The 19302-nt window shown below is 41.8% G+C and overlaps 1 protein-coding gene across 6 annotated transcripts in view; it reads right to left on the reverse strand.

Moving 5' to 3' along the window:
- The window catches only part of PPFIBP1 (PPFIA binding protein 1), a 178911-nt gene that overhangs the window by 42323 nt on the left and 117286 nt on the right, over positions 1-19302 (reverse strand). For all 6 annotated transcript variants that reach the window (XM_046012035.1, XM_046012038.1, XM_046012037.1 and 3 more), the window contains exons 3-7: positions 16519-16617; positions 12346-12551; positions 2568-2654; positions 1296-1409; positions 274-405 (exon numbers count right to left, since the gene is read on the reverse strand). In XM_046012035.1, coding sequence (XP_045867991.1) covers positions 274-405; positions 1296-1409; positions 2568-2654; positions 12346-12551; positions 16519-16582 — 603 coding nt within the window. In that variant the 5' untranslated portion in view covers positions 16583-16617. The remainder of the gene's footprint in view (positions 1-273; positions 406-1295; positions 1410-2567; positions 2655-12345; positions 12552-16518; positions 16618-19302) is intronic.

The raw sequence follows: 19302 nt of genomic DNA on the forward strand, positions 1-19302 counted from the left end.
CCCTCTCTCTCGCTCTCTCTCTGCCTGCCTCTCTACCAACTTGTGATCTCTCTCTGCCAAATAAATAAATAAAATTAAAAAAAAAAAAGTCAATGTAAAAAAAGCCAATGTAATTAAGATTATTCCTAAAAAGAAGCACGGATGAACAAGAGCATGTAGTAATTAACTACCTCCCCCTCACGCCTACAAGGAATTTCGACTTGCTCTGGAAATATGTATATGACATATACACATGCACACGCCTATGTATGTAAGGGGGAGGGTATCACTTACCTCAGTGTCTCTGAACCTATCTTCATAATCCAATCTGTCCTTTTCTACAGCGGTCAGTTTAAGCTTCAAGTTAGATATTTCAGCCATCAGATCCAACTTTTGAGTTTCTAAGGATGTCCTACTCAGAAGCTCCTGTTGGAATTTAAGAGATACACTCAAAACTTGTTTTATTACAAATCACTACATATGGTTGTGTCTTACCCCTGCAAAGCAGTAACTATCAAGTCGGGAATGTGGTAAAGATTAATCACTATGCAGATAGAATTTGAAAAAATGATCCGCTTCTGTAAACTGAGCAGAACTAAGTGTGCGCTTGCTTCCTGGGGAGACGTACATGCTCTAGATACATACGCGGAAATCTTAAATGCTTCAAAGCCTGATGAGAACATTAATGTTGACAGGGTCGCTCTGTGTCAGGCACTGTTCTGATGTGCTTTAAGTGGTTCGATCCTCAAAACAATCTTCTAAAGTAGAAACTCCTAAAGATAACTCATGAATTATCCTTGTTCAATAAATGAGGAAGGTGAGGAACAGAGAGGCTGAAAACCTGCCAAAGGTCATACAGCAAGGATGTGGCAGAGCAAGGACTCAAACTGGAACAGTCTCCCTCCAGTAGGTACCCTATCTGTGTGTGTGTGTGTGTGTGTGTGTGTGTGTGTATTACAAGTTTGGGTTTATTTCTTTTTCCCCCAGTAAAAGTCACATACGGTACTTATTTTTTTTCTTAATCATAAAATATATGCTCATATCTGGGGGTTAGGAAACCATATGCAAGTTTAAAAAAGAACATTAAAACTACCTATAATCCTATCAATATTTTATTCCAGATTCTAATTACATGAACACTTTCTATTGTATGCATGTGTTTTGAGACCCTGTTACCCTAGGTTTTTGCTTAAAATATGCCAGTCTCGGTAAATCATGAACTTCAATGCTGCGTCCGAGGGGACACAACATACGAGTGCAGAACTTCAAAGTGGTGAGTAAGAAAACCCCACCTCAGTGAAGGCTTCTGAACATACCTGCTGCAGCATTTCCTCTGTGGCGTTCAGTTTCTCCCGGTGCTCTTCAAGACAAAACTCCAAATCTCGAATCTTCTCCCCCTGAGCCTCCACCTGGTCTGTTAACACACTTACCTGTATTTGGAGCAAAATACTGCAATAGATTAGGAAGGATTTGGGTCCCACTGCAAACTTTATTTCTCTAAATAGAACAAAAACGGGGCGCCTGGGTGGCTCAGTGGGTTAAGCCTCTGCCTTCAGCTCAGGTCATGATCCCAGGGTCCTGGGATCGAGCCCCACATGGGGCTCTCTGCTCAGCAGGGAGCCTACTTCCTCCTGTCTCTCTGCCTGCCTCTCTGCCTACTTGTGATCTCTCTCTCTCTCTCTCTGTCAAATAAATAAATAAAAACTTTAAAAATAAATAAATAAATAGAACAAAAACTGGAATGATGTCACTACCCATTTGTTGTAAGGAAAAAAAAACCTGTCAATAAGACAGAAGTCTTTTACAATCCTATTTAAGTGATGCTTCTTGACCTGCGGACTCCCAATTTTTAAGGAGGTTAGGGCTGATTGGGGATATTCAATACCTTGTAATTATAGGTTAACATCATTTCAACCATTTTATGCAAGAGGGTATGTGCATAGATCATCATTTTGGGGAGGCTGGAATGGGAGTGGGAGGTAGTATTAGAGATTAAGAGAGGAAATGGAGTTATGTTTGAAAGAGAAGCCGTCAAGGACTACACGTGAGTCTTTCCCCATGATCACCAGTCCCGTAAATACACTACAATTTACTTAGCTCAAAATACCAAAATAAAAATATTCGTCGTGCATTTAAAACATTAAGAAGAGGAAGAAAACAACTTTAGCCATAAACCAGACTCCTCTACTCATTTCTGTTCTGTTCAGCTCACGGATCATTTTTAAAATTGAAAATTAAATAGATTCAGATTCAAAAACATTCAGATGTATGAAAATCTGTGGTATAAAACTGCAATTTATGCTGTAAATTAAAAACACCAGATCAACCAAGATGACAGATCAGATCAAAAAGTTGGCTTGGATGACACTGTGGCTGTCATCAGAGGAGCCGAGGCCGCTCACTCTAGACTGGGGAGGCACACCCTTGTGCCGCCACAGTCCTCACCACCCCCTACAGTGGTGCAGATAGCCTACACACTTTTTTCTATCAGCAATCCGGCTTCCAAGCATCTGAATATGCCATCCCAATTTAAAATGATCTTTGTAAATATGTTGTGGGGAAGAAGAGCATTGTTAAAAATCACTTGCCTGAAGAACGAGAGATTCTTTATCATTTTCTAAACGTGCTAGCCTTTCTTGATACACCTCTCCATTTCCGGGCAGGTGTCCGTTTGTCTGAAAAGATGAAGGAGTATGTGTAAGGCTTGACTCTCTTTAAAAATGAAACGACTGTGGGCAAATAAAATGGCATACATTCTTAATCCAAGGAACCTGAATGGAATTCAGCCAGCTGCTGCTGCCACTGGTAGAAAACACAAGACTAAAACTTGGTCCATTTGCCTCAAAATAGGTAAAACAGGCATGGTAGGCATGTTATCACCCAACCAGACAAGTTCTCATCAAGCAGAAATCATGACCTAAAAGGAACAGTGGTTACTAACATTCGCTCGCAGGGACACATAGCTGGATCATGCAAAGTTCTGCAAGTGTGTGGTCAGGCAGAAATTCCTTATGCCGCCTTAATGTTCTGTGCTACTAATTCTGGGTGGGGACACTGGGAATGTCCTGGGCTGCCCTTACGTGCCTTTCCTCTCCTCCCAAGTTGCAAACCCAGAACTGCAAATGCCTGTCTTTACAGAGGAGGCCGTGGGGGCAGCTCACATCAGCTTCCTCCCTGCTACTCAGGACCAAATCTCAGGGCAAGCCTTCCCTTTGTCTTTAAAGCCTTTCTTCCTTCCCCTGAAAGCTTAGGAAGCAGTCCACGACTTCCCCCAGCCATCCCCATTCGTACCTTACCAGGAACTTTATCAGCTCCCATCCTGACTTTACTCTTTTTGATTTTGCTCGAGTCTATTATGTTATGCCGAGCTCCTGCAGAGCCTGGAAACAGGTATCATCCTGCAACCACAGCACTGGCCCGAGGCTCTGCTTAGACTCGTGCTCGCTTTCTTCACCTCCCTCCAGCCCCGCACATTTTTATCAGATTTGGACATGTCTGTGCGTGGTGTCAATGCCGAAGGAAACACCGATTGGGAAAGCGAGTCACATTTTTCTTTTTCTCAGCTGTCTCATAAACAAAAGTCATTAAGGAGACACACAAAAAGACTCACGGAGAGCAGACAACATAAAAACATTTTGAAATACAGCAGTGTATCTGATATGTCCCTTGTTATCCCATGCAAATAGCTCATAATCATATGACGGGTAATCCCAATAGAATTTCTTGATTCCTCAATTCAACTACAACAGAAATAAAAGCCAGGGAGCTCAAATTGGTCAGACAGGGCCAGAGGTCAATCAAGAAAGCAAATAACATCAGGGGCGCCTGGCTGGTTCAGTCGGTTAAGCATCTGCCTTTGGCTCAGGTCATGATCCCAGGGTCCTGGGATCGAGTCTTACATCAGGCTCCCTGCTCAGCAGGGAGTCTGCTTCTCCCTCTCCTCCTTGTGCATGCTTTCTCTCATTATTTCTCTCTCTGAAATAAATAAAATCATAAAAAAAAAAAAGAGCAAGTAACTTCAGGTTTAAACCAGAGAAACATGAACTCAACCTTATCGCCCAAGGACACAGCAGATGTGACATCTATTATTTTCCAGAATTAACTGGTCTTCTTGTACTACCTTTCCAAATAATGCAGTTTCCCATATAAATTCTGGGAGTAATAAAAGGCATGTGTTGGAACACACACACACACACACACACACACACACACACACACGTGCATGCACATGCTATCAAAAAAGGAAATTGCAGGATGTTGCTTCTAAAAACTTAGATGCACTGGATACATTTCCCATAAGGCCACAAAAGAATCAGACACTAACTGAGGAAGGCTGCAACATGTATTTAGAGTGGATAAAGTTTTTTAACATCAGCTTGACCACATACCTGCCCTATAACCATTGCATAATTCTGTTCATATTGTAAATTGAAGTATCCAAATAAAATTACAAGTTGTGGCCTGAAAGACTACCAACCCCCGGGACTATGATGAAAATGAAATTTATGTAACTTCTTGAGGACAGTTTTTTGGAATAGAGCCAGGATGTATAATATAAGTTCTCAATCTGAAGCAGTACTCAGACTGGCCCTTATACAGCTTTAAATTCCTCATTCTGATGATGAATGTTAGCAGGCATCTGCTTTTAAAACCCCACGTACTTTTATAAACAGATACATTTCATGAGGTAGGAAAAAAAAAGGTTTCTGTTCACTGAGGATAAAAAGCAGAAGTTGTTATTTCTTCTGAAGGAAAGATTAGAAATGTTGCAAGTTCTAGAAGGGTTTCACGAAGCTACTGCATTTGAAATGGAAATCAGATGTTCCAAAATCAGTATCACAAAACGATCTTAAAATCAAAATAGTAAAAATTGACTCACAATGAGCCTACTCACACTTCTCAAGACTAGTGATATTTATGAGAGTTCATAATGCTTGAGTAGTTCTTTTTTTAAAAGACCACAGGTCATCACAGCAAAACAAAGCCAAAGTTAAGAATCACCAATGGAGTAGTTACTTTTAAAGGAGTGCACTGACCTAGTCAAACAGGTAAAAGTCTAGTCTCTTCACACATTTATTTATATTTCTACCAATTCTGTTACCTTTGACTTAAGAATGCTAGCAAGAGGTAAATTCCACTAGGCAAATACCTTACCACCTCTATTTTTCCTCCAACTCCCAAGCTTTACCAATCAGACTACTCAAAACCTCCCCAGATGTGGCATGCACTCTCAAATTCTATTCCTTTGGCATGGGCCGTATTTCTCGCCCTTTCCTTATCTTTCCTCACTCCGTAAAGTTCAGTTCAACCAGGCTTGGTCTGTGAAGTGTTCCTTGAGTTACCTGTTCACTCGTATGCCAGTTAGAGATTCCAGATGAACCCTCATCGTGGCAGGCATCACACTGAACAGATGAGGTTAGACTTGGCTACATCTATGTTCCCCTCTTCCAACAAACTGCCTTCTTTGTGAGTAGGTTTGCCTTTGCATGTGGCACACAATGAGTTCGAACCAAATGACTGTGGAATGAATAACGAATGATAGGTGCTCAATAACCATCAGATGAATACAGGATGAATGAACACTTGGTTGCAAGTTGGCCCTCTCACTTCTCACTCCATGGTTGACCTCAAGCCTGTACTCCCTCTTGCTACTATGTTTAGGAGGTGTTTTCAGAGCCTTTTTAATGGACTATACTTGAGACTATCTTGCATGAACTCCCTTACATACTATCTTCTCCAAAGCACAGTATATATGGCCTCCGACATCTTCCCTTTCTTCCGCCATCTTGGCAGAATTGAGTCTTAATTCCTGCGCAAAGCTCCTTATTCCACATAACCTTTGGATCCTTAATTTCCTGCTTCCCTGAGACTTACAATTATCACCTCTATCCTTACTATTCTCAATTTCTTCCTCCTAGTGAACTTTCTTCCATTGGCCACTCCAACATCTACTCCAAGGCTGTGTCCACCACTATACTCACTCCTCATTCCTCTCTGCCTCTACAAATCCATTTTTCTTAGCCAGTTCTCACCTTCTCCTCCTTACCTTATGCCATACTCTCTTCTCCCTCTACACTGGTTTCCCTTCTGTGTCTTGTCTTGTCCTTCACCATTTAGCTTTTCACCATATTCTGCCATGGATGGCTTCCTCGTGACCTTACGAGGGTTGGTCACTTATTCTCCTTAATGGTCCCTCAAGGCAAAACTATCTTACATTTCTTTTGATTCTCCCAAGATTCTTATAAAATCATGGGCATAGAATTAACAACACATTGAGTATCATCAACTCTCGTTGAGTCGATTTGACATCCAAAGCACTGAACACCAGCTCAAATTACTTTACTCAAAATCCCAGAGACGCCTTCAGAATAACTCTTCCTACTTTCACTCAAGATGCAACCCCATATTGACCACATTCGATGCACTTGAAAGTTTAAGTCAAAATCAGCATCAGCTTGGGGATTTCAACAGTACAGTAGTCAACTAACAGTGCGTGTGGAGGAGGGTACGGGACATTCGGGAGGGAAAAGCAAGGCAAGGGATTCAGCTCGAATGTAACAGTGATACTTTAACTAAGGAACTCATGGTGTTTGCCAGATTTTCCTGGCACAACAGGGGTGAAATGTCTAAACGGCTCTATTCCTTACAGAATTATAGAATCCAAAAGTTAGCCAGCAACCACCCCTGGGAATGTGAGTTGCCTGAATTCACGTGGCAGATGCTCCATATAATGTTAAAGGCACAATATACCTCACCCACTGTCATCCAGATAGAAGCTCTTCTATTTATATTATTTTCCTTTTAATTATCAAGTAGACCCATGATCAAGCATAAAGATGTAATAAATGTTAGCATCTTGTCTCCCATGCCTCCCTTTCTTTTTTTTTTTATCATGAAAAAACTGTATTTAGATTTAGCCAGCTGGACTCAGTTTAGATGATCCCAATTTTGTTGGCAACATCCAAAGCATCATAGTCAGGGGCCAGTCGAACGTATGCCTTCTTCTCTCCATCAGGCCTGATTAAGGTGTTGACCCTGGCTACATCAATGTCATAGAGCTTCTTCACAACCTGTTTGATCTGGTGCTTGTTGGCCTTGACATCCACAATGAACACAAGTGTGTTGTTGTCTTCTATTTTCTTCATGGCTGACTCAGTAGTCAGGGGGAACTTGATTATGGCATAGTGATCAAGCTTGTTGCTGCCTTCCGAGACGCAGAGTCTTGGGTCGTCGGAACGTAGGTGATGTGCGGATCTTCTTTTTTTTGCGACTGTGGACGCCTTTCAGCACCGCTTTCTTGGCCTTCAAAGCCTTTGCTTTGGCTTCGGCTTTGGGAGGGGTAGGGGCTTCCTTCTTAGCTTTCCGCGCCATCTTCGTAAAAGGGATCCCATGCCTCCCTTTCAAAAACTGTTTTATTATACAAAATTTCATTTGTATCTGAAAGTAGAGACCTTAAGTACCCATCACACAACAGTATCAACAGTTACTACTTCAAGGTAGGCAGGAACGTTCTGCCCGTTATTTTTACTTAAAGCATCGTGCTATGTTTTCCTTTAATTTTCTCAGTTCTGTTGGTTTGCAATGGTCTCCAGTTGACTCCCCTCCTCAGCTTCGTTTTGCTTTGTTCTTTCCGGAGCTCTGCTGTCCTGTCTAAATCCCAAACCAACAAGCAAGCAGTGATTTGCCACAATTACACTTAACTTCTGTTGTAACACAGAACTCAGAGCTCAGTTTGAATAGAACATTCCCAAATCAGAGTGTTGAGTAGCTAACTGACAACATGGAAAAGAAAATCATTTCCATTTTATAAGGACAACAAATGTTAAGAAACAGTTGGACTGGTGCTATAACACAGACACACACACACACACAGATACACATAGTCTCCACCAAGATCCATACACTTATTTTTTTAAAAGATTTATTTATTTGACACAGAGAGAGAGATCACAAGTAGGCAGAGAGGCAGGCAGAGAGAGAGGAAGCAGGCTCCCCACTGAGCAGAGAGCCCAATGCGGAGCTTGATCTCAGGACCCTGAGATCATGACCTGAGCCGAAGGGCAGAAGCTTAACCCACTGAGCCACCCAGGCGCCCCTCAATACACTTACTTTTTAACTTAGTTTTAAAAACTGCCGTCCAGTTTTTCATTTCATGATGACATTTTTCAAAATTCTGTACCAAGGGAAAAGGAAGGAAGGCACGGCCCACTAAACCTCCTTCCATTAAATTTATCTCCAGCCACTCAAAGAGCCCTCTCACACCAGGGCTTCACGCACCCTAACCAGCATTACCTCTTTACCGCTGCATGCAGACATTCGTTTGCCTGCTCTCTACCAGACTCTGGAGTAGGAGGAGAAACGGAGAAAGATAGGAAGGCCACGAACACCACAGTCACATTTCACCGGGGCCTAACAGCACAAGAAGGAATCTCATACGCTATTGTCCAAAGAATAAATGAACGTGATGGTCAAGAGTGCTGGAAGTCAAGCCACCAGGCGGCAATACTCCGCTCCCCTGTCCTCTCACCAACTGTGATGGAATTAGGGCAGTGAGGCTCTCACCTTGTGCCGTACATAATGATCTCAGGGCAACACCACTGCCATTGGGAGCCACTGGAGCGTCCCCACTGGAGCGTCCCCACTGATTGGCTGATGACCCTATGTACTAGCAGGTCTGCCTCCATTAATCTTGAAACACCCCATTTATTGTCTCCTCCGAAATTTCTGTTACGACTCTAAAAAATAAATATGATACCGAGGCAATGCGGACAACCTTTTCAGGAAGCTGTCTATTTATTCCAAAATCTCATCAGGTCTGCTCAAAAAGAAATCCAAAGGGAGAAACCCATCTCACATACACAGCATCACACCCAAAAAGCCTACTCGTGACCCTCTCCTAAGAAAAGGTGCCTGTTTATTCAAAGTCGCCAGAAAGTGCATCGAAGCCCGAAGCTCAGGATAAGCCCGAGTACCTCCTGTACTTTCCAAGTCGAGAGAGCAGATATGGTCAAAATCAGAAATATGGCTTTTATTTCTGGGTTGTAATTTTTCTCGGTGCTTGTTTTCGAGAAACAGAACACATCTTCTTTACTCGATAGCCAACGGGAGCAAGAAACAAGTGTTCTGGGGGTGAGAAGGACCCCAATAGCCGGCCAACTTCTAGGATGCCCTACTGCAAAAATGGAACTCCATCTCAAATGCCTGTAAGAGCAGCAGGTGCCAAGTGCTCTCATCTGCCGGTCTCATTAGAAATATCTTGAGGGAGCCTCCCTGGAGGTATCTGGGTCTCTGCGGCCAAGCTCCAGTGGCTAGCCCGTGACACAGCGGATGCAGGCACAGCTCCTTGTCCATGTCTCCATGGCCAGGGCAGAGTTTGACAGGTGTCTTTAGTGTCCCCCAAAAGGTTCTTTCAGACACCTTACGTGAGCAGGGGAGACACGTTCTGGCCCTTCCTCACCTCATTTTCATGCCCACCACCATGCTCCCTGAAGCTTCTGCAGAGGGGAGAAGGGGACATGTTGAGACTGCACTATCCTGGGCAGGGATACTCCAAAGCCCTCTGAGATCCAGAAGGATGAACTAGAAGAGCCCTAGAAGCTAAGACCCAGCTCCTATTTGAGTAGCTTCCGATATTCATATGCCCACCCATTATTCATTCACTTATGCAATCTTTCCTGAAAGCCAGCGATGTGACAGGATGCACACGTAGCAAGAGAAGGGGAACACGAGATCAAGAAAAAAATACTGCCTTATTTTTCCTGCCCCTTAACCCTTCTTGACTCACTTTCATGGAAGAACAGACACATCTTTTTCCATTCAGTCCTCACAAACATTCGTCCCTGGGGATTTCATGATAAAGCTCATCTCTCACTTATCACACTGCGCTGGCTTCTCCCAAGAATTCTGCTGACTCGCTCCATTTGTTGCCCTGCATCTGTGGATGCTTTTCATGGGAGTTTACCAGAAGCCTGGTACCAGAAGGGGGAAGGCAGCTTTCACGTGAGCTAGGATGTCTCACTGAGACCCTGCTGAACTCAGATGATCTGTGACCCTATCTTAAGATGGGCCTTGTTTGCCAAAGCTGTAACAAACATTTCCTGGAGACATACATGAAAAGGGAAGCTGGGCAGACAGCAGCGGGGGGTTCTGGGGATGACAGGCCTGGAATGGGTCATGTGGCAGAGAGTCAGGGACTGGAGAGAAATGTGCCCCACCTCTGAAGTTATGAGTATTTTTATTTTTATGAAACTTGTTCTAAAAACTTTTTTAAAAGATACACTTGCAATTAATAGGGCCTATTTTTTAAATGTAGGAATAAGACGGAAATGTATTGTGACTTATCAGGTCAGAAGGCAGTGAGGCACACTTCACTTTATCTTATCAGCCACAATGCCGATTTGGATATCTATCATCGCATTTCCACTCACTTTGTTGAAAACTGCACTTTTGTCATTTCTGCTGATTTTGCAAATGCCTCATATTAAAGCTGCCAAGTAACTGGACATTTGTGGGATTTTATGCCCTGATCAAGGTCATGATCCTCAACGTCATCTATTGGGAAAAGCATAGTATGAATGTTCTAGGCAACTCATGGAGTTAGACCTAAAGCAAACAGAAACTGCTTGCTTGGCTCAAATAATTTGACATATTTTTCTGTTTGCCCTCTTGAACTTAGAGCTTGATAAAGCATGTAATTCTCCATCATTAATATCTCTATTAACAGGATAACACTTCTATCTCAGTACTTGACCAAATACGGCATACTGAACAGATTAGGGGTTTTGTTTGTTTGTTTGTGTGTTTTAACCACAGGAAAGGAACTTCGGAGTCTTAAACTTGTCAGTGTTTAGAAGGCTACAGCTATAGCTACTTTCATTCTTAGTGATTTAATATCCCCTCACAAGTAACAAACTATTAATGTGACTATTTTCTTTCTTCTCAACAAGCTTCTGATCATATGAAAGAATGACACAGGCAGCAGAAATCAGTAGGGAAGGAAGACGTGACACCTGACAGGAAACCAGGGGGTCTCCTGGCCCAGACAAAGTAATTAGAACTGCAAATGCTCAGTGGCATTAATGAGAAGATCGGTATCAGTCTTAAGGACATGGACTCCCAAGGTGGCTATCATTAAACATAAATGAAATCTTAATTATGTAACTGGTAATAAGTTTCTAAAATATTGTAAAAGCTTCTCCAAAGTCTGAAAAATGTCTGTACTCTTGTAAAAAAGTGAATCATGTAGGAGTAACGCGGAATTGGAGCCAACACTTTCTTTCCCTGTTTGCAAACGGATCCCGTGGTTTTCCCACTATTCTCTACAATCTCTTCAGTATTACATTTTTGACTCATCTAGCAGACTCACTGACAAGCACTCATAAATTAGCCCCCCGGACTCACAATCCTGTGCGGCAGAAGCTGTTGTCCCCATTTCACAAACGAGGAAACGAGACAAACAGCTTAAAAAACTTCCCCCAAATCATGCAAGCTTCTAAGAATCAGCCCCAAAATCAAAATTCAGGTTTGCTGTCTCCAGCACCTGCACTGGGAAATGCCAAGATACAATCCAACCATCAATTTCATCACAGTATTAATGTTCTCATGTTTGGTGGTGGTAAAATACACACAGAAAATCTGTCACTTTTACCATTCTTAAGCATATAGTTCAGTGGCATTACTCGTATTACAGAAAGAACACTTTTTCTATCTTCGTCTCTCAATATTTTTAGTGGCGTTCTTTAGATTTTATTTGTTCCAAATGTATTAAAACCACGGTATTTACCAATGTGTTCAGGGAAAGGGCAGATCCGCCATGCCATCCATTTTTGAGACGGATGCCTAGAAAGGGGCCTCACTGTTCCAGGAAGAAGAACAACATTCGAAGCCCAATTCTACAGCTTCCCTCACACCCTAGAACTGACATGACCCCCACAGATCACTAGATGGCACTTCCTATTAGATACTGCAGACCTCCGCCTTGCTGCCTTTCGAGCTTCTATTCATTCTGTTTCCTATCTGAATTGCTCTTGGTCCTTTTACAGTAAATTTTCCAATAGTACTGAGAAAGCATCTATTACGTGCAAGGTTCTTTCCTTTACAGGATTATTTGTTCTAGGCCGCAGCAGGTCATCCAAGAAAGCTAGTCCACCTTTAGAGGCAAAATCAAATGATGGGCTGGAGCCCATGAAATGTACACTAGCATTATCCTTAAAGGGAACTGGGATGCATTAAGGGATAAAAATCACAGTGAACCTGCTGCCCCGTACTTTTTTGTTGTTGTTGCTCTAATCAGTTACTCTATGTTCTAAATTTTGGAATAAGCCACAAGAATTCAGAGCACAGGATCTATAACGTGCCATTATCTACCATTTGACTCTGAAGCCATTCCACGAGTGTTTCTGCTGTTGAATCTGGGATCTGGCATCTCAAACCTTCCTTCTCATCTGTGTCCATCATCTCCAACAAGCCACGCAGGTCTTCTACAAGGTGCAGAGCTCGCAGGCTTCCCATGAACGGGGAAGTGGGAGACTGGCAATCAAAAATCCCATTGGAATATTCCAGGGCCTTAGAACCTAGGTTAAAAAAAAAAAAAAAAAAATCACAGAGCGAGCAACAGGGTTTATATTACATAATGTCCTAAAGCTGAGGGTGGCAAGCAAGTCCAGTCACGGTGAGGAATAATCAAAACAAGCAAAAAGGAAAAGAGAATAAAGCAGTCATGTGAATCTCTCCAAGTCAGAGTGATTCGGTGCAAAAATAAAATCCATATAATTGATGGTAAATATCAATCGCCAAATACCTAACAGGGACATCAACTGTGTATTACGGTAAGAATATAATGAATGGACTTTGGTGAAAGATGTGCTGACCTCATGGAAATGAGGGCGAAGAAGGTAGCAGATCAGTGTAAAAAGAGCCAAGTACTCCCCAAAATATAAATTTAGGTACCATAAGATTTTGAGAAATTCCCTGCAAAGAAGTTGCACAATTTGGTGGAAACTGCATAGCATAATGTCAAGGGTAACAGGACTGGCTCCCGGTTAATTTACCAGAATTTAATCTTTGGAGAATTTCAATGAATTACATGTATATTTGTGTATGTACACAAGTGTGTGTGTTAACATTTTCTCCCATGATTTTGTTTGCAGCCTAGCATCAAACACTCTTGCTAATATCAGCTTTAAAAAATAGTTTTACAGCCCTTTTCTCCCTATTACTTATAAGGGAAAGCATTTTATGACTTGAACGTACATAACTAACGCATTGCCTGCTCAGAAACCACTCATATATACCTCTTCATCTCTTTGATTTTTATTTTCTGGTCTATCAAATATACATATTAGTTATATGTACTAACTTTAAGTGTCAATAATTATGATATTTTGACCACCACCTCATTAATCTGAGGGTCTTATAAAGGAAATAAAAGTGCGAACCAATGTGTAAATTCTCTCTCCAGGGGCGCCTGGGTGGCTCAGTGGGTTAAGCCGCTGCCTTCGGCTCAGGTCATGATCTCAGGGTCCTGGGATCGAGCCCCGCATCGGGCTCTCTGCTCGGCAGGGAGCCTGCTTCCCTCTCTCTCTCTCTGCCTGCCTCTCTATTTACTTGTGATCTCTGTCAAATAAATAAATAAAATATTTAAAAAAAAAAAAATTCTCTCTCCAGTTGCCACACAGCTTGATCAATTCCAACCACAGGGAGAGGCACTTTCTTTCGGTTAGTCCATTCCACCGACCTTCCTTAGAACTAGACCAAATGAGGAGGACACCAAAATCCGCCAAACTGTAATAATGGTAACAACCACTGATATGCTAGGCCCAATGGTAAATGCTTCCCATGACCTTCTGAATCAATCCCCTCAGGAACCATGTAAGGCTGAGAGGAAAATCCAGAAAAATAGAAATTGAGGAGAGTATGTCAGGGAAAAGGAGGAATAGTAGAGCATTTTAAAAACAAAACAGGCTATCGTGTCCTGTTCCCGTAGTTTTAATCACTACAATCACCTGATGATACTATTCACAACAGATGTACCCACAATAACCTTCTACTCTGTTAAGTCTCCATCACAAAACAAGGTGAGGGATAGGGGAGAAATGCGTATTTAGAAAAACTCCTCAAATATTTGCAGTCATATCTCCCTCTACCTTAGGTGGAGAGCTCCTGTAATTTGAGAACATAATTTGTAATTTGAGAACATAAAGCCAGGTCCTACCCACAAAGCTACTGACTGCCTCAGTGTGAGCTGGGACCCAGGAAGTCTTGATTTTCTGAGTAACTCGAATGTTGGTCCTGAAGCCCTGAGAGGGCTAAGAAAAAAATATACTCATCTAGTAGAGTATATAAAACGTCAATCCTCAACTACTGTCCAGAAACACCACTTGTCTTGACTACGGAGTTCCACTAAGAGTTTGAGGTTATAACCTCTGATAACAGCCTAGATCTGGCTCTGGTTATATTTTCCAAAACTGTGACACAGTAAGTCCAATCTCTTTTCCATGTAATAGTCATTCAACTGTGTCAAAGTATCTCTCATGCCCTGAGCAAGAATATACTTTTCCAGGTTACACTTAACCAGTTCCTTCCTTACCAGATAAAGTTGTTAAATTCTTCGCCTTCACGGTCACCTCCTCTTAAGTTTTACCAATAACCTCTTTGAAACAGATATTCCAAGAACTAAACACAGTACACAAGATGTGGTCTAATCTACAAAGGAGGTCAAATTAAAATCTGGTCTCGGGATATACAAGTAGAACAAAGGAGGCCAAACTTTGACTTGCCATGGCCCTCAAAGGAAGAACCTCTGACAAGGAAAACACCTGTGGTTTCTTCAAACCACTGAAACAGAGTAGGGTCAAATTTATGACCAGAAAAGATAAGCAACAGGGGCTGGGTAGCTAGAATAGAGGAGCAGTAGAGGCCACCCGTATCTCGACCCTGACCATCAAATGGATGAAAACCCCACCCACTAGCCTCTTCAACCCTTTCTTCATGACCATGGGTTCCTAAATACATAAAGGTACTTCTCCTGTGACAAAACACAGAGTGTGACATGAGACCTTAAGGCGCCACTACCCATAGGAGAGCACAAGGACCTGAAAGGGTTTACCTATTGGTCGGTCCCTCTGGTCATGATGAGAAAACAAGCAGGTCATGATCTACACTGTTTTTGCTCTACTTCCATAACAGAGAATCACTCAAGATTCCTAACAAGGGAGGAATACGACCAGATCTGTGTTTCAGAAAGAAAATTCTGGTGGTCTAGAGAATGAGGAACTAGAGCGGGAAAGCAAGAGTGTCAAGAACATCAAGGGAGAGGGTTGCCAGGACAAAGCAAGGCAGAGATAAGCACAGACAGGACAGACTTCAGAGGGGAATAAAAGGAATGGCTTAGAGGCATGTGGGTGGCTCAGTCATTAAGCGTTTGCTGTTGGCTCAGGTCATGATTCCAGAGTCCTGGGATCGAGCCCCACATTGGGCTCCCTGCTGAGCGGGAAGCCTGCTTCTCCCTCTCCCACTTCCCTGCTTGTGTTCCTTCTCTCAATTAAAACAAACAAACAAAAAAAGGAATAGCTGAATTTAAGATTTTATTTATTTATTTGACAGACAGAGATCACAAGTAGGCAGAGAGGCGGGCAGAGAGAGAGAGAGGAGGAAGCAGGCTCCTCGGGGAGCAGAGAGCCCGATGCGGGACTCGATCCCAGGACCCTGAGATCATGACCTGAGCCGAAGGCAGAGGCTTAACCTACTGAGCCACCCAGGCGCCTGGAATAGCTGAACCTAAAGGGAGATAGAAGTGACAGAACTTGATTAAGCAGGGGCTATGAGGGACAAAGGTCTACAGTGACTTAAATTTCTATTTAGAAAACTGTGTGGATGGATGATTATGAAACTAAATAAGATAAAGACTACTAGAGAGGCTTCTGAGAAAAGAAAATGAGCTCAAATCTTTCTGTGATGACACGGATATGCATACAGTCTATTTCAAAGGAGGTATCTGGCAGTTAGAGACCCAAAGCTTAGCAGAGAATTGAGAAAATAAATAGAAGTGAGAGTTACTGGTGGCAAAATAAATGTCAAATTCAACGTAATAGATCAGAATATCCACAGATCCTGGGTAGAGCAGTATCTCTCAAAGCGTGACCTGCAACTACTACCTGCACCAAAATCCCATGAGATGTACTTTCTTTTTTTTTTTTTTTTTTTGGTGGGCAGCAAAGCAAGGTTTATTGGGAGTACAGTAAAGTACAGATAATACAAAGCTCCCGAGGAGGAAGGGAACCCGAGAGGGTTGCCCAAGATGTACTTTCTTTCTCCTTGAATCAGAACCACAGGATGGAAATGGAATTAGACATTTTCAAACAAAGTTTGAGAATAATACTCGTATAAAATGGAGAAGAGGGACCAAGGTGAAACCACGGGGAATCTAAAGGCAACCAATAGATGAAAATAAAGTGGAAAAGGTAATAAAAGAGTTGGAATGAAAAAGCCAAAAGCGCAGAGTAAATGTCATGATTCCACCTTTAAGAGGACGCAGATTACCTGCTATAATCCCATCCATCTGCTCCAACGCCGCAGCCAACATGTCACTTGCGTCACTCATCATTTTGTTATTTGTCAAGGGCAAATTCCAACCTAGGTCTGAAAAAACAATGATGTTACCATTATATCCTTTAAATGACACATGCTTCCCAGCAGGTGTGACAGCTCAATGCCAAATTACAACCCCACTTAGACGTCAGCTAGGGAGAGAAATTTTCTGAACTGGCAGAGCTGAATTACCTCAGTCACTTAACAAGCTGTGGCCAAACGTCTACCACACTGTAAGACCACACACTCCACCAGTTAATAAAATGAGTTTCAGTTCTTGCACGCAAGGTGTTGAAAGTCCAATAGAACGGTTTCCATGATGCCCTCTACAGAGCTCGAGGCCTCTGTGGAGGGCACCAGGGATGGCTGTGGAAACTTCCTGAGGGCCATGGGGAATGCTCAGTAAAGGAGATTTCTTTCTTCCTGCACCAGCCCCACCCAATTTCTGCTCTTTCAGTTTTGCCTTTGTTTCTGTTTCGTTTTGTTTTCTGTTTGCCTTTGTTTCTGTTTCGTTTTCTGTTTTACCACATCTACAGATGTGGTAAATCCACAGGACTTATCAAAAGGGTTTACTAGCAAACACACTAAACACACACACACAACCACTGGTATTTCGTAATACAACAACTACCATGTACAAGTATCTACAGTGGTCCTTATACATAGACACAAATTATTCATAAGCCCGAATCATGACAACAACCCAATAAAATGGATACATTTGTCTCCATTAGATAGGTGATATCAATGATGTTTGTTGATTTTTGTACAGTAACACAGCAAATAAACATATAGTAAAGACCAGGTTTTAACGTAGGTCTGTCTGACTTCCACTACGATACATATTAAATTTCTGTTTATCTCATCTTATCTGAAAAATAGGCATGTGCTGAAATTGACATAATCTACTCATCCTTTTATCTGTTAAAAAAATATATTGGAATTATTCTTGCAAAAAATTTAATTATGAGCAAGAAAAAGTCAAGACTACCTGATTTCCAATAATAATTAATGCGCTTCAAATACCAGACTAAGCACCCATGTGAATTCTCCCAAAAGGCCTTATTAGGGCCCTAACTACTTTGCAGATACTGTGGTATAGTAAATGTCTGGGAAATAAAGGATACGCTGTTTAAAAGAAAACTTTGCCCACTGTTTCCAAGCACCCAGATCTCACCACTTTACTTTTATGAACATATTTACAGTTCTGATAAACAGCTTCTTGGATCAATTTTCTACTCTGTATTCATTCTGATAACATGCCCTATCATCATGAAGCATTGCTTTGATTTCATAGTTTTTAGAGATTCCGTTGCAGATTTCTCAGAACTTTACTCAACTTCAGAAGTTGTAAAGTATCACTACCACTTTATGTGGAAAAACTATAGCACAAAAGTACTCAAGGCAGGTGTTTACAGTCACCCAGCAATTAGGAGTTAACAAAGCAAGGTTATGAACTTAGCTAGTTCTCAAATATTTACTTGCACAGTCCAGAGAGGTGGGGAGCAAATTTAATAGTCACAGTTCAGGATGAAAAAACTCAGTGACAACTGAGAACATAAAGGTTTAAGAAGAAGACCATGCAGTCCCTGAATTTCATGTAATTAAGTGGCTTGCATTCCCTTTCCTTTTAAAAGTAGCACTTCCAAGAGCTCCAGATACTACAATAAACATAAAAATAACACAAAGAAATTCAAGCCAGGCTCAGTTATAACGATGGCTAATAAAACAAAGTAATGCTCATATTAGAAAAACTCTCACCACCTTACTGAATTAGAAAAACAAATATTCATCTTTGTTAGCAACTGTATTTGTGTGCAGCATGAACACTTTTCACAGACAACAGATAGTTATGTATGTCTTCTCTGTTCCATTCAATGAGCCTTTCAAATGCTCTGACACGGAGGTATGAGAACCTAGACTATGGTTTGCAGAGTGGTGAAGAACCGGTGGTTTTTTAAATTTCCAATCATTTGTTTAAAAATGACAATATTAAATTGCAATAAGTAGGGGCGCCTAGGTGGCTCAGCTGGTTAAGCGACTGCCATTAGCTCAGGTCATGATCCTGGAGTCCCAGGATGGAGTCCGGCATCCGGCTCCTTGCTCTGCAAGGAGTCTGCTTCTCTCATTGACCTTCACCCCTGTCATGCCCTCTCTCATTCTCTCTCTCAAATAAATAAACAAGTAAAATTTTTTTTAAAAAGAAAAATCAAAATAAATAAATAAATTGCAGTAAATGTTTATGAATGCTTATCTCAATCTCTGTACTTATCATGTAACAGCCTGCATGTAGTAGTTAAACAGTCAATAAAAATGTGTTTAATACTGTAAACGAGGTAGGTGCTAAAGGGGAAAAATGGAGCAGGAAAAGGGGGTCAAGAGTTTAGAAGTGTTTGCAAACTAAATGGGGTAGTCTGGGAGAATGATGGATTCAAAGGCCTATGATCTCTAATAAATTAAAAATAGTATAGGTGGTCTGCTTCAGTATTAGTCAAAGGATAGAATTCCTACAAACTGATTTTAAAAAGGGAGAGGTGAGGACATGAACAGATATATAATAGAAATTATCTCCAGCCAATAAACACTTAGAGGCTTAATGTCATTAATACAAGAAATTTGAGGGGCGCCTGGGTGGCTCAGTGGGTTAAAGCCTCTGCCTTCAGCTCAGGTCACTGCCAATCCCAGGGTCCTAGGATGGAGCCCTGCCTCGGGCTCTCTGCTCAGCAGGGAGCCTGT

This window comes from Meles meles, chromosome 7 (genome assembly GCF_922984935.1).
Source record: "Meles meles chromosome 7, mMelMel3.1 paternal haplotype, whole genome shotgun sequence".
Lineage (NCBI taxonomy): Eukaryota > Metazoa > Chordata > Mammalia > Carnivora > Mustelidae > Meles > Meles meles.